Source organism: Trichoderma harzianum (assembly GCF_003025095.1).
Source record: "Trichoderma harzianum CBS 226.95 unplaced genomic scaffold M431scaffold_1, whole genome shotgun sequence".
NCBI lineage: Eukaryota > Fungi > Ascomycota > Sordariomycetes > Hypocreales > Hypocreaceae > Trichoderma > Trichoderma harzianum.
Window position 1 is genome coordinate 1,223,472 of NW_020209249.1, and position 15,005 is coordinate 1,238,476.

A 15,005-nucleotide genomic window follows, 5' to 3' on the forward strand; every position below is an offset into this window, starting at 1 on the left:
CGTACGCCCTCCGTGAGATGCATTGCCTACATTCACCCCTTTTCAGAAAAGGAAAAAAAGATGGGAAAGAGAAATAAAAGGAAAATGAAGAGAAAGAATCCCCGAATCAAAGGTGGATCCGCCGTCCAACCAGCCATCCGCGGACGATGATTCGCCCATAAAAGTACGATGGCACTCGACTAGCTCCATATTCCTTGCACAGAGTAAGCATTTCTCGTCAAGTAATATCACTAAACACGGTCACCGGCATAGAGTCATGCGTAGCCTAAAGTTTTGGGACAAAACATGAATGGCCGTCTTGGAAAAGAGTCAAAGGGCGCCTAAGGTTGCTGCCTTGGATTGCCTCGCCTTACATTGGCCTTACAGTATGCACGGAACTGTGTTACTCATGCAAGGCAACGAACGGCGGCACTAGACATTGAGCCTAGCTTGGCATTCCCCCAATGGTTCATTGCATGCAGGGAATTGAGACGGAACATGTGAACAAACATGTGGGTGGAAAAGAAACATGTGATAATGCAAGTCTATTTCAGGTAAAATTCTGCGGAGAGGTCTCTAAGGATAACAAAAAAAGGAGTGGTGCTGTCGCTCAATGATGTGGCCGCCAATCTAATGCTCTAAATGCTGATTCCAACGCTGGCAATGCAAAATGAATGAATCCAAAATTCCAACGCTTTAGCCGAATATGCTAGAAATCCCAAACTCCTCTCATGCTCTGTAGTAGGGTGGAATGCGAATTCCGTTGAATGTTCGTCTAATGTCAACTCTAATGCCAACTCGAGTACAAAAACATGTCGTAGTACAGCAGCGGGCCGCTGCGTTCGAAAGATGATGGAATCTTGGCCGACTCTAGCTCATGGAGTATTCGCAGTTGTCGCAGCGCCAGGACTGGCACATGGGGCAAGAATCGTTGATCTGGTAGCTGTACCAGCCGCCGGAGCACTTGCACTACAAGCAAGTTAGTCACTGTTGTTGGTAAGGAAGAGAGTAGAGGGTGTTGGACGTACGCATCGCCAGTAGTTTGGCCTGACTGAGGAAGTGCACGACCTGGATGAAGAGGAGTACGAGCTTCGTCCGGAGCTCTTCTTGCGGCTACCAGATCGGTAGTCAGAAGACTCAACGCTAGGAAAAAGTCAGTGTTGGTTCGAGAATGTCAAGATGTTGGGTCGTGGATGTCAGGATGTTGGCAACTTACTATTGTCCACGAGGCATGGTGATCAAGTTTTACTTTGAAGATTAAGGAGACTGAAGTGCGTGAATTGAGAGTTGGAAGCGAGTTGCTCTGAGAGAGCTGTGTGTTGAAGTAATGAAACAGTTGAATTGACTGATGCCGATGCTCTCTTTCTCTTTCCTCGACTTTGAAGCGTTTCGAGCCCATTATATATATATGTTTGACCCTTCTCGGGGACCCTCCTCCAATGACGCAGAGCAATGGCTAGAACGAGATCCAAAACACACGATGGCTTGACTCACAAGTCCTACGCCCTGTTTCATTCAAAGATGCCTTAGGAGACTGCCTGCGCTCACCGAAGGCAGCATCAGCATAGACTCCAGGCCATGGCTAACAGCGACAAGAGGGCCCCGATTTTTTCACAACGGCCATTGTGCGTCTAGTCGGAAGATATGACGCGCAGGCGTTGCTTCATGGCCAGAGTCAGACAAGGTGGATGGCCCGCTGATAGGGCGAAAACGTGGTGAAAGCCCCGTCGATAGGGCGAGAGCTCTTTGAAGGCCTGCGAGGCATAGACAAGGGGGGGTCCAAAAAGATCAGGCAAGCATTCATCTTCCTGTGAAGCTTCCACAAAGCTTCGGTGCGCTAAGGCTAAGCCTGATGGGACTGTCAGCAGACCGAACGCTGCTGCGCACAACGAGTAGTTGCGAGCCCATTTGTTCACCTGTTCCTGTCCTGAGGCGTCGTTCTAATAGTATTCATCTCACACACCCGGTGAGTCGGTCGGCGCCCCGCCGCCTTCAATCGGCTCAGGAAACTCTCCAAATCCTTTTTGATCCTCCGGACTCCATCCCCGGCAGTGCTTCAAGATGCGAGCGTCGGCAGGCAGCCGGGCGAGACTCAACTGCGGACATTGGTTGCTGTGAGTTGTTGGACTTTGTCACAGGGTCTCGTATCATTGATCCCATAGCAGGCGACGACCTTGGGGAAGCGAAATCGCGTCAAAGCGTCCAGCTAGAGAGCCAGACCCCTGCAAACCGATCCATGTTAGCGGCCAGGTACTCCATCTGAGTCTCTCGTAAAGCCCAGGGCAGTTGAGAAATACCAGAAACCACGGGGGGCTTAGCAAACTCTGAGCCCAGAAAATCAAAGGCACGGAGAGCAGCCCCAGTCACGAGTTTTTCTCCCTCGAGGCGGAGATGGCAGTGCAACCCGCGCAGGTGCAAATATCGAAACCCAGACCAGACCAAGCGCCAGGCTCCCAAAAGGCAGCAGCTCGGGATGAGGCAAATGTGGAGACGCGCGGAGGCGGCCGCCGTAAGTTGAACGCCGGGCTGATGCTAACAGGCGCTATGATGGCCTTCTAGCCTCGTCTCTCTTTGTCCCCTGCAAAGTCCTACTTGTCTGGGAAGCCAGACAACCAGAGAAGCGATGGACAAGGCAGATCGCGGCAATAGTGTCGTTGGCTGGCGGTTTTTGACGTAGGGCTGGAGAGGGATCCAAACCACGAAGCGAAATCGAGTTAGGGGAGAAAAACCAGCTGCTAGGATCACGTGTGAGTGTCCAGATCTAGCTTGGATTGGCATTCCATGATTTTGTTTAGTTTGTTTATTGTTTACTTGACGTCATTGACGAGAAACAAAGGGCATGATGTAGTATCGGGTCGTGAAATCAGGGAGAGAGCTGCAGAATTGCAAGAAATGCGATCGCGATGATGGAGAGCCCAAGGAGAAAATGCAGACCGTTTCCCTCTCTCTCCCCCTTCTCTATCTTTCTCCCTCTCTATGCTGCCTTAATTGAGGCTGAAAAAAAAGCGCCCTTTCGCCCTCTAATTTCCAGCCCCCTTCTCTGCGCCTCACCAGCAAAACAATCAACAGCTGAGGCTGCAAGGTGTAAGTAATTGTCCAGACTATTTACTTTTCTCTTTTCTTACTCCATTTTGGGGAAATTTTTAGTCGGTAGGGCTAATCTCGCCCTGTCTTTCTCATCGAAGGATCTGGTCTTAGTCCGGACATAGCCAAACGCAGTGACCGAACAAACATATACACACACATAAGCGCGCAGACAACATGGCAAAGTCCAGCCTCTCCATCAGCTACTATGCTTTTACGGCGCTTCATCTCGCATGTTTTGCCCTGGCAATCACCGTCTGCGGCCTTTACGGCACCGACCTACAGCGGGCGAAGCACTTTGATGATTACACCAAATCCAAGTGGGTAAGTCTCACAAATAGACTGATGGATGCACTCTGTGCTACACACGAGTATGAGTATACTCAACCAAAAAAGACCCCCAACCATGACCAATACTTGCTGCTAGGAATAGAGCCGAGGATCGGAATGGCTTTGGCTAACACTTGCTTGTGAAACATACAGGTCTATGCCGTCGTTGTCGGCGCTTTGACAGCGGCTACGTGTGCCCTTTACTTTATCCCTCTCATCATAGAAGCCGCCGGGATATTCATCGCCGTTTGGGATTTAATCCTGTTCATCCTGTGGATCACTCTGTTTGGCGTCTTCGGAAAGGTACGTCTGGTCTAGATCAAGCATGTGTCGCACAACGCGTTTCCGGGCGACGAGGAGGGGTTTGCGTTTTGGGGAGGCTGGGATGCAATGCAAAGGCTACCGGCGTTGTTGCCATATGTATTCATGACCCGATTCTGACATGTCAACTCGCACAGCTTTACATCAACGAAAACGCCCATGGAAACGGAGACGTCGAACGCATGAAGCACGCCGTGTGGGTAGACTTGACCAGTGCGCTCCTCTGGCTGATTGCGACTGTCGCCGCTTCCGCATACTGGTTGAAACATCGCAATACTCGCACCCGTTTCACCGGCCGGGCCAAGGTCTAGCCTTCCCTGTTGCACTTCACAGCTATCCTTGCAAGCGAGAAGAGGAAGCAGGAGAAGGAAGCAGAGCAGGATACACACGCGACAGGGAGGATCTGACGCTGTTAAGCGAGCAGAAGAAGGATGGGTAGCCTCGACATGCGCGTATATCCACAAACGGCAGGAAAGGCGTTCATCTGCGGCAATTTGGCGGTTCGATTGAGATATCTGATATCTGAGGGCGGTACGGGTAAAATGGAGGATATGGATGACATGGTAATAATGATATGATACCCCTCTGGTTCGTTCGAGTAGCAGGGCGTGGGGACTAGGTGATGGACTAGGTGATGGACTAGGTGATTTGCAACGGTTGCCCCATTCATTCGTTTGCTCCGCGACATGTGAGAGGAGAAATAATGTGGTTGGACGGAGAGGGCTCCGGAGAGGGCTCACGGATTGTCATGGATAGTCAGTTAGCTCTCTGGGTCCTTTCTCTCAATATGCTTTCAATAATACCCAACGTGTGTTTCCATGGCTCCATGATATGCTCTGTTTGTGCTTCGTCATGGCTGGGTTGATGTGGGGAGACGTATGTAGGTATCCATGGCTGCCCAGGTCGGTCGAGGCGATAATAGGACGTGAGCCTGGACACACGATATGTCGCCAAGAGTCAGGCCGGCCAAGATATGATGCCAGACTCAGCTCTGTTTGGTCCAACCGCCTCCTGGCCCACGGACGGCTGCCGAGAGCCCCCTTGTCCGTCTTTCCCCAGACAAATGAGGGGACTGGATTCTGCTTCAACCGCAGAAACAGCACGAGGCCTGGCATTGGTGTAGCACCCAGAGTGGTGCCCGACGATATTCCTCAGATTAACATTGCAGTATGCAGGTCGAGACCCAACAAAAACGAGCAGGGTACAGCACACCGGCCGGGGAGAAATTGAGCGAGAGAAGGTGTCCTCGGGCAAGACATTCACGGGCTTATTCCCTTCGGGCGTGATGGCAGCCCGCCGATCGGCAACGGTCCAACGCTACGACGGTTTGAACGGAGGAGAAAGAGAGACGAAAAAAAAAGATCCCAGCAAGACCAATATTTGGTCCGTGTGACGTCAAGCTCGAATCTCCAAGACACCTTGCAGGGGTCAAAGGGTATACAGAGTTGCTCATCCTCAACATTTTCGTCTCATCTTTTGGAGCGTTTGCTAAAGTTGCCCATGGCCTCGAAGCTCAATGCCCTGCGAGTGAGTCCAAATAGTTGCAGTCAAAACAACCAATGGTTAGAATTCCAAGCCGAAATCTCATATGTGTCCCTTCGTCATAACGCTTTATGTGGGGTGACGTGGTTGGCGTCACTGGTGCCGCTGCTGGCGCTTTCATATTGGATCTGTCTTTTTTTTTTTTTCATTGACCTTGCCATACTCGGTATGCTCTAGCTCGCAGAGGCATCCATCCATATTCGCATCCTTTGGACCAGAACTGCGGAGCCCAAAATGTCATGAGCCGAAGTGTTTAGTGAGTTGAAGCGCGTGGCGCCAAACAAACGGACAAGGGGATTGAGGGCAGCATCCCATGTCAAGTCAGTTGAGTGAGTGAGAACAACTACAGAACTACAGTTGGTAAACGAGAAGCGCGCAAGAGCATCCACTGCCCGATCAGGGGCATCAAGGTACTCGTATGTAGGACCTACACACTGAGCATGGGTAATACATACAGGCCATCGCATGATGCAGCAGAGAGCTTTGCAGCTAAGCAAGTAGCCGGAGGGTACTCCGGTCTTGTTGTCAGCAGGCCGTGATAGGTGTGCATCTGGTCTTTGTCACACCACCCATGAGGAGAGACAAACACGAACAGTATGTAATAATATCCTCCTCCGTCTCCTAAATTGTCACTCTAGAGCGGTACGAATAATAGGAAATGGCAATGATGGGCGTTGCCAAAAGAGATCTACCCCCAAAGGAAGTGTGGCGATTGACAAGAAAAAAAAAAGCCGCGTAGTTGAGACATGAAGCTTATCGCCAGTAGTACTACCCGTCAATCCTTTATTGAATAATTTTTTTCGAGGCGTGCAATGTCTCACTCGTCTTATCACTGGCCTACCGAATCTCTCAAAACTCGTGTGAGTGTGTGTCTCTCTCCCATGGATGAACAGGGATCCACATGCTGATCAAAGACTGAGACGCTCACATGTGCTCCATTCATGTAAAGAAACACACCACCTCTTCTCTCGCATCCCATTGATCTGAGCCAAGACTTGAGAAATTCTCACAGGCTTGTGAGAGATGGAGGGAGAGACGAAGGCAAAAAATCCAAATCAATTCAAATCAAGAGACAATGGCAGAGGCAAAAATCCCAAGCGGTGGCCGAGAGCTCGCATCCATGGGTTGTCTTGGCAGCATCACCACTAGCTCCAAGGCGCGGCTTCGGCAAGGGCTCTGAGTGGGAGAGACGCCCGCGCCTGCATAGGACCGCCGTATCCGCTCCTTTTGTACGCCGTAATTTTGCATGCCACCCAGTTGCCTTTTGTTCGGGAGCCGACAGGCATGCCCGCCGCAGAGCATGCCGTCGTGTCGCCACTAGCAACCGACCACGAGATGAGATTCAAAGTCAAACTTTCGATACGACGCGTGGGGAGCGTGGAGCAAAGAGGGGGATATGGTGCGAAGACGGGGGAAGCATGAAGCATGAAGCCCAACGAGCTCTGGCCTTCGGTGCCATTCGTCACGAGGACGTTGGGAAAAGTGGATGGATGGACGTGTTCGAAAGGAAGAGGCAAAGATGAGAAGAGAGCCACTCGCTTGCTCTACTATGCCGTTTCTCTGCCTTTGGAGAGGAGGAGGAGAGGACAGGCGGCCAGGGGAGGGCAGAGCGGTAGAACGTCAAAATTCTTACAAGAGGTACGAGTACATGTAAATATTCGCGTTTGTCCTGCCATGTACGTGGTAAGCTGATGCTTGTATGTACATGCACGCACTCCATACCTTTGTACGTTGGTAGTATCACCGACCCAGAGGGAGACCAGCTGCTGCCAATACCAGTGTCATCGTACATGATGGGGAGCAAAGGCGGAGAGCCTCGGAGCGAGACGAGGCAAGGTACGATGCTTGTCCGCGAAAAATGGCCTCATCAACTTCGTACATGTACTCCCAGCATTCTCGCATCTCCAAACTCCACACCGACGCGAAGTGGTGTTCTGGAGCAAACTTGGCTGACTCTCCCCCTGTTCCCCGGCAGCGGCAGCAGCAGCAGCACAACGTTCTCGTCGTGTACTCGTACTTATACTCGTACTAGGTACTCGTACCTGTGTTGGCAGCGCCGTGGCTCTCTTCGGCAGATATGCTTCAATCCAAGGATAATGATACCTTAGTAATTCTCGAGGTATCATCGTGTACCGCACCTTTTACTTCCTTGTATCCACATCCGCCCATACGATAAGGCTGCTGGGACAGGTACAACTTGCAAGCACCGGGATGGTACGAGGACGACAGGTACAGGGGCAATACCGTGCATGGTGCATGTACATGTATGACACTGATTCATCATCTCAGGAGCCCCTTGGCGCTCGTTGAACGGAGACAAAGCCCGATTGACTTTTTTCCTGATCGTGTTCGGGAGCCTCCTGTCCCGATTGCTCAGGCCCTGCTCTGTGCCCCGTAGAAATACATGTACGTAGGGACGCACTACCCGGCCTGGTTCAATGTTGTCAGCCCGTTTAGCTTCCAGGGTCCAAAGTCTCCGGCTTCATCTCGCTCTGCCGAGCGATGCTAGTCACAGATTCAAAGACGGCAACTAAACTCTGTACGGGGCTCCGTCATGGTTGATGCTGATCTTGGAACAGATAACAAAAAGTTATTTAAGTTGAAACGCTCTCGATGAGGGCCCCTGAAAAGAAGAGAGAAAAGAAACATTAGCCCAAGTGCGACGATGGCTTGACGGAGAATCTCATGTCACATCGGTCCCGGGCCTAGTCCAATGACGACGAGGCCACACAATAGGCCAAGCCACGCCCATCAGAGGCGGAATCACGCCGTAATTTTTTGGTATTGCATGCTGTACTTGCACGTACTATGCTAGGCTGGAGTAGAGCAAGCAAAAATAGGGCGAATGGTAACACAAGTCTGCTTCTCAAGCAGCAGAAGCTCTGATGCGGGGACCGGCTCGGCATGGGTGCTCCGGCCATCCGCACAGCAGCAACAGCAAACAATCTCAGTCACAACTCAGGTTCAAGTCTGTCAATTGAATATCAAACGCAGCAGCTGGGATTGATGTCACATCTCAATTTCGTTTTGACGCTGCGGACCGAGCAAACGTGAAAAGCCTTGGGGCCACCGACGACTAGTTTTTAGCCACCTACATGCTTCTCACCACAAGCAAACACATTGCTGCTGGGCACGCCGGAATCTGCCCACCATGGCAAGACAAAAAAGCCAGAGACCAGACAGAAGAAGCCCAAAGCCCGGCCCAAGCAGCCCTCTTCCCTGACTGGATCGGCGCCATTGCGATAGGCTCATGGCCCACGACCGGAGCTGCACAAGTCCTGGGCTCCACGCAAACGGGCCATGCTAGTGGCCCATCTCACGCATCAATGGCACCTTGAGGGAGCCATTTGTACGTTTCACAACAGCAAGCCCCCTGCCCAAAAGCTCGCGGTACTAAAGCAAAGCAGCACTGTGCTGATTCCGGTACCCAACATGCTTCGTCCAGGGAGCAATAATCAGCGCTGCCCACGTACTCGTGCTGCGAGAGAGGCGTCTTGTGCCTGTACCTGTGCCTGTATGTGTCTCCGAGTACGGTGTGTGGCTGTCTGTTGTGCTGCTGTTACGAGCATTTCCCCCTTCCCAATTCCTCCTCTTGCCTACGTACGAATACCACTTTGCATGCGTCGAATTACAAGCATTGTCTCCATCCTGTACCTCTTACACATATTACTCTGTCCTTTTATGAGCGGTGGGCTCATTTCTGCTTCAGTCGTGGGTTCCTTATACATTTGCCGTGCCTCTTATTTGCACTTCCCTGAGTGGCCTTGGATTTCTCTATTTATCCCCGGCCCCAGGCCCTTTTTTCCCCTGCTGGCGTGCAACAAACGACCCGGATCTTTCGACAACCTTATTACCCAAGGACCTTTTTTTTGTCCACAGCCTTTTTCTACTGTCTCCCACACATACAAAGAATTACCCCCCCTCCACACCGTTATCTAGAAGCTCAAAGCATTCACTCTCCTCCCTCATTGCCCTTTAGCCTCTTCGCCTTCTCTTCATTTCATCCCGCGTTTAGCTGACTGAAGCACCTTTGTCATTTCCACCTCGACTCGCGGCAATCAGAACGAACCACTGTTCAATTTCCGTGGCTTGTGCTGCATTCATCTGTTCTTCTCTTCCGTCCTCTGCTTCTTCTTTTCAATTAATTCATCTTTAATCACTATTGCATCGCCTCGGGCGAAACGCAGCATTGCCGAGTCCTACACACTTCTAGCGGACCTCATTCTCCCCTCATCTTGCTAGCGACGCCCTCCGTTCTGCATTGCCTCTATTTGAATGGGCAGCTTAGAGAATTGGAGTTCAGACGAGGGAGCCGGTCCCTTAGAGAGACCCTTCCGCTCCCGCAAACCCCATCGCCAGTCGTCGCATCGTAACATGAATCGCTCAGTATCTATTCTCTCCAACCTATCCGAAATCTCAGAATCCTTCGTGTTTGGCACCACCCGCTGGTACCCCGACGAACCAAAGATGAGCCACGACTATTCATCCGACCTTCGGGAGCCCATGTCCAAGACTTCCGATCCCGACATTGACGACGACTGGTCTGATATGCCGTCTTACAATCCAAGGTCCTCATCCAAGGCCTCCGGCTCCGACGTGGAGAGGGAGCGGCTTGAGCGGCGACGATCAATTAGTAAGTTGGAAACTCTGAAACCTCTTGTCGGCCGCCTCTGTCATTCTCTTTGTTTTCTCTTCCTCCTCATCCTCTTTTTCTTATTCAATGGCTTCATTCGCCGATCTGTTGACCCACAAATTCATTCATCGCATTCTCTCTCTTCAATTGTGTCTCACCCCCCTTTCCCATGGCTCTTGTGGTCCGTTGTCCTCCTCCTCTTGTGTCGCCCTAATACGGACGGGTCGGAGATTTTTCCCTCTTGTCTAGTCATGTCTCAGCCGATCGCATTCGGTAGCGACCAGCACATCAAGATGACGGCAGCTCCATCCACAAAATCTATCCCACAGTAATAGGCGCCTAGCCTGATTGTCGAATCCCCACAGCGAGGAGAGCCATCGCGGGGTATCCGGAGCCCATCATCTTGCATGAGGCTCAGGCACGCGACCGTCGGGGGCTTGTTTTTATGTGGATTCTGCTTGCCACCATTCCCTTTCCTATATTCGATCCTCTTTTCTCATTTCATCGATTTCTCATCTGAAATTGTTTATAAGTATCCATATTTCTTCTCTCTTGCCCCATGATTTCACCGCTTTCTGTCTCTCTTTCTCTCTCTTCTCCTTACTACTTAACTCAGCTCTCTACTCTTCGCCATCTTCTCTTCTTCTCCTAACACTATATTCTACAGGAGCCGACGTAGACAACGGTACTGGATCCAGCTCATCCGCTTCTACCGGCAGCCGCCCAATCGCCATTCCCAGATCGAGGCAAAACAGCTCCGCGTCTGCCATCACACTCCCCGAGGCCCTGTCTGCCAGGGGTGAGAAGCAAGGGTAAGACCGGTGAATGCCAGTGTCATCTTCTGTCTGATACTAACTCTTTGACTACAGTGGTTACTTTCCTCTTCACGAAGATCCCAAGACTCGCGTACGCCACACTCATCCTTTCTATCACGACATCAAGAGTCACAGCATGGACCACTCCGTTGAAGATGTGGACACGGGCGCGGATGCAGATGTCGATGACATGCCCATGCCCCGGCCCCAATATCATTTATCCAGCTCTACGAGGGATAGCAACGATGCATACTGGCTGCCAAGCGACGACGATGAAGACAGCGAACCATTCCGCTCTGCCTCGATGGGCAAGTATTATCCCGGGGTCTATGAAAGGCGCCAAGCACAAAAGAAGAGTGGCCGGCCAGTCGCACCTACACCAAGCAACAAAGCGCCGGCTTCCAAGTCCAAAACTCCCAGGTCTCAGAAGAACAGACCAAAACCAAGGACTCCAGTTCTTGAACCCCGGTCTACAACGCCTATCGAAGCTATCCCCCCTTTAAAGCTATCATCAGCTGAGTAACAGTCTCTATGATGTAGAAGCCGCCCCGACCGGCAGAGAGTTATGGAGCCTCAGTCGCCTCATGTTTTGCGACAGCTACGCGTATAGAGCTTGTTCTCGTTTATTAGCAATGAATCGGCATTATGGAATGATTTATGACAATGGCATTTGGATTTAACTATTGGCGAGCGCGATGGCAGCAATGAGATAGCTGCCCATACACTTGGCTTATCCAGAATCACAGAAAATGTTTTCAGGATAAATAGGTATTATTATAAAGAAGAAAAAAAGAACCAATTATTTAATATTTACAGCTCAGGGGGTGTACTGTGAGATCTTGCCACTCATGAGACCACTACGTACTGTCGCGTAGCCTACAGCCTCGATAAAGCATGAGCAATGTAACCGTCTCCTTTCCAGTGAATTTTGAAGAAATGAGCCTTTTTTTTTGTTTTTTCGATCAACAGTAAAGATTATACTACTATGAAGAAGGAGTCCTGAGGAGCTGAAGTCGCCTTACTTTACAGATTGAGGCTGTGATGACGTGTAGCTGAACCAGAGCCTCAGGTGTAGTTACATCCTAACCTACAGGCCAAGCATATCAAATCACAAATCAAAATGCCGCAGATTTCTTGTAGCATTGCCGCTGAAAGGCGAATCGCTCTATATTCCCCTCACTGCATCTTTTTTTTTTTTTTTTTGGACTTGCAGCTTGTCCGGGGCCCCGAGATCCATCAACCGATTCTCCTCCTCCCCCAGCCGGAGCGGATCTGCCGGAGTCTGGCCTATGAGATGCTCCTTCTCCAGATACAGGTACCCATTGTGGAGTTCAGTTAGCGAAGCTTCGATGGATCCTTCCTCAGACATCACTAGGCACCCATTCAGACTAGGAAATTCAAAGTGCCACACGTGATCTGGCGTCGCGTCAATTCGCCTAGCTTTTCGCTTACAGCTTCGCTCTTGCCCAAGTCGCGTCTCACTAACAATTGTCCTGGCTGGCCCATGGCTGCACTGTTAGCGATAAGCCTCTACAGCTGTCATTCCGCAAGTCACCCCGCCATGCGAGGGTAAAGAATCAAAGTACCCCTCGTATCACTTTTCCTCCATCTCTATGATTTCGCAGAGATTTCCTCACGCTGTCTCGTCGTCTTTCTCTATGCCTCTGTCGCCTGTTCTCATCTCTCTGCCGTTATCTGCAACTTCTCATCATCCATCTCCGTCTTCGCATTTTCAACCAACTTCCACCTTTGATATACCACCAACTTCTTCTCCCGGTCTCTCGCCAGCCTCGGAAGTTTACCAATCGTTAACTTCCGACTTTGATCATCTCTCTTCGCCTTTCTCCATTCTACAAATCTCAGCTCCTTGTGTCACTCAATACGCCATGTTCCGACCCAGAGGAAACGCTGGGCAGGCTAGGGTTCCTGAAGCACCAGCCACAGAAGATATTCATCAGCCAAGCTTCCACTCCGCAAGAAACGGTGTAGAGCTCAATAGCTCTACTACGCCAACATCTAGAGCCACTCAGCGGACCATGTTTCACCCTGTAGCATCAGCCTCTCGGCTTGCTCATCAAGACATGCTTCAACCCGTCTCTCAGTCAACGAACCATGCTGGGACAGACCACACACTTTCTACACAATCATTCCACAGACCACCGCGATTCTTAGTATCAGCGAGAGGAAACCAGGAGCCAATAAATGCTTCTGCCGCATCGACGTCTCGTCTCACAAGACCTGGGGCCCGACTTATTGAGAACATTGAATCCGACGGCACACCTCCTCTGCCGGTGAATGCTTCTGCTGCATCGATGTCTCATATCACACGACCTAGAGCTCGACTTGTTGATAGCATTGACTCCGACGATACACCTCCTGGAGCTCGACCTTTTGATAACACTGAGCCCAATGACACACCTTCTCTGCTGGCTCATGTTTCTGCCGTGCTGACGTCTCATACCATAAGACCTGCATCTCGACTCGCTGATAGCATTGAATCCGACGGAACACCTCCTCTGCGGGCGAATGCTTCTACCACATCGACATCTCGCAGCATAAGACCTGGAGCTCGACACGTTGATAGCATTGAATCTGACAGCACGTCTCCTCTGCCGACGAGTGCTTCTACCACATCAACATCGCGTATCATAAGACCCGCCTCTCCAATCCTTCAGAGCATTGAGTCCGACGCTCCGCCTCCTCTACCAATATCTCGCAAGACCCGGCGGCCCATGCTCCAGCTTTTAAGAGACGCTGGTCCAGCTAATCCTGAGCCCATAAACATCTCCAACTCAACGGGTCGCGGCCCTCGGCCATTACCGTTGCCAGATAAGACAGAGACTGGGCGACCTCCTGCGCCAACCACATCAACATCTCGTGCGACTTATCAGACCGTACCTCAGACCGTGAGTAACGCTGGGCCTAGTCGTATGCCTACCGCATCGACATCGCGAATAGCTCAGCAACCCACGCTTCAGCCTACGAGAAATGCTATGCCAGGTCATACTTCCACTACCTCGGCGTCAAGGACAGCTGTACAATCCACAATTCAGCCTATGAGAAACGTTATGCCAGCTCACTCCTCCAGTGCCTCATCGTCAAGGATAGCTACACAACCTACGATTCAACCCCCAAGAACTTTGCCGACTCAGAATCCCTCTGCCTCGTCATCTCGTACCTCTCAACGTCCTGCGTTCCGCCCCTTGAAAACAACCGCGGCGCCAGCAAACACTCCTACTCCATCAACTTCTTCTTCCATCCTCGAGTTCATTTGTCTATACTCACATGACCTACGCCGCAAGAAAAAGAGATGGCAAGACGGCAAGCTCAAGTTCCACACCTTTAACAAAAAGTACGTAGTGTATGACGATGGCGGAGGCTTCGTTGGCGATGGACATTGGCAAGGAGATGAGAACGAATTCACAGAGGGCGTCGAAATGAATCTTGATCGAGGCATGGTCATTGTACAAGTCTTAGAGTGCACGGGTTCCAAGGAGCAGGATCTGGGGGAGGTTCTGGGAAAGAGGGCGAGGGAGGTAGAGGAGAGGCGTATAAATGCTGCAACCAAGAACCCAGCATCAACAGCTTCGTCAAACCCGGCGAAGAGGAGCAGAGTAATCGCGGCGGCGGTGGTGCAGCCGGCCCCGGCCCCCGGCCACGTTGTCGCTGCTGCCGCCGTCACCACCGCCATCACCGCCGCCACCACCGCGATTCCTCTTCCCATGGGCGGAGGGGCATGGAGCAAACATGCCGTGGATTTGCTGGGTATGACCCGGCCAAGTAGATAATTTTTTTTTCTTGTTTAATATTTAATGAGACATGACTGAGACGTAACGAGACAGGACGAGACATGGCAATCAGGCATGAGTTGCTCTCCGATATCGTGACACTGGGTAGTTTCCATGGCGGCTTCCATACCAGTCGATGTTCCTGTCGAGTTATTCGACTTACCCTTACTGAGAACCCGACAGTGAATTGGACAGAAGTTCTATATCGAGCGATGCCATTCTTCTTCATGCCCGTCCTCGTCCAAATGCGGTCGTCGCTGGGACTGTCATCCTGCGAGAATATTGTAGACGGCAATCATGAAAATCGATGGACGGCAATTGAGTCGCTGTAATTTCAGACGCTATTGGCTAAAATTCTGATGCTTCTGGAATATCAATTTGATTTGTGTCTCAATCAAAGTCGAAGCTTTAGCTGCGATAGAGCATGATTAACAGCTCGTGTCGTTGTACACTGGTTTCAGGACTGTGGTTCCCGCAATGGATTTACTACCGTTCCTGCACCGATCACGACGG

The 15,005-nt window shown here is 51.1% G+C and overlaps 6 protein-coding genes across 6 annotated transcripts; 5 read left to right on the top strand and 1 right to left on the bottom strand.

Moving 5' to 3' along the window:
• Positions 1–849: 849 nt before the first annotated feature.
• On the bottom strand, positions 850–1,212 carry M431DRAFT_413 (hypothetical protein; the record flags this gene model as incomplete). Its single annotated transcript, XM_024914953.1, has 3 exons — positions 850–948; positions 1,008–1,122; positions 1,196–1,212. The coding sequence occupies 3 exons, from the start codon at positions 1,210–1,212 to the stop codon at positions 850–852; spliced, it is 231 nt and encodes a 76-aa protein (XP_024780010.1).
• Positions 1,213–2,973: 1,761 nt separating this feature from the next.
• M431DRAFT_177490 (hypothetical protein) lies at positions 2,974–4,285 on the top strand. Its single transcript, XM_024913089.1, has 4 exons — positions 2,974–3,063; positions 3,115–3,387; positions 3,547–3,696; positions 3,852–4,285. Exons 2-4 carry the CDS (start codon positions 3,241–3,243, stop codon positions 4,023–4,025), a joined length of 471 nt encoding a protein of 156 aa, XP_024780011.1. The 5' UTR covers positions 2,974–3,063; positions 3,115–3,240; the 3' UTR covers positions 4,026–4,285.
• A 64-nt stretch (positions 4,286–4,349) lies between these two features.
• On the top strand, positions 4,350–5,079 carry M431DRAFT_177562 (hypothetical protein). Its single transcript, XM_024913090.1, has one exon. The coding sequence runs from the start codon at positions 4,546–4,548 to the stop codon at positions 4,942–4,944; it is 399 nt and encodes a 132-aa protein (XP_024780012.1). The 5' UTR covers positions 4,350–4,545; the 3' UTR covers positions 4,945–5,079.
• Positions 5,080–7,896: 2,817 nt separating this feature from the next.
• M431DRAFT_177444 (hypothetical protein) lies at positions 7,897–9,092 on the top strand. Its single transcript, XM_024913088.1, has 2 exons — positions 7,897–8,605; positions 8,664–9,092. Exon 1 carries the CDS (start codon positions 8,352–8,354, stop codon positions 8,592–8,594), a length of 243 nt encoding a protein of 80 aa, XP_024780013.1. The 5' UTR covers positions 7,897–8,351; the 3' UTR covers positions 8,595–8,605; positions 8,664–9,092.
• A 538-nt stretch (positions 9,093–9,630) lies between these two features.
• On the top strand, positions 9,631–11,227 carry M431DRAFT_476840 (hypothetical protein; the record flags this gene model as incomplete). The annotated part of the gene is made up of 3 exons (XM_024915507.1): positions 9,631–9,889; positions 10,557–10,701; positions 10,759–11,227. 3 exons carry the CDS (start codon positions 9,631–9,633, stop codon positions 11,225–11,227), a joined length of 873 nt encoding a protein of 290 aa, XP_024780014.1.
• Positions 11,228–12,200: 973 nt separating this feature from the next.
• M431DRAFT_502456 (hypothetical protein) lies at positions 12,201–14,542 on the top strand. The gene has a single exon (XM_024918160.1). It carries the CDS (start codon positions 12,363–12,365, stop codon positions 14,490–14,492), a length of 2,130 nt encoding a protein of 709 aa, XP_024780015.1. The 5' UTR covers positions 12,201–12,362; the 3' UTR covers positions 14,493–14,542.
• Positions 14,543–15,005: the final 463 nt, after the last annotated feature.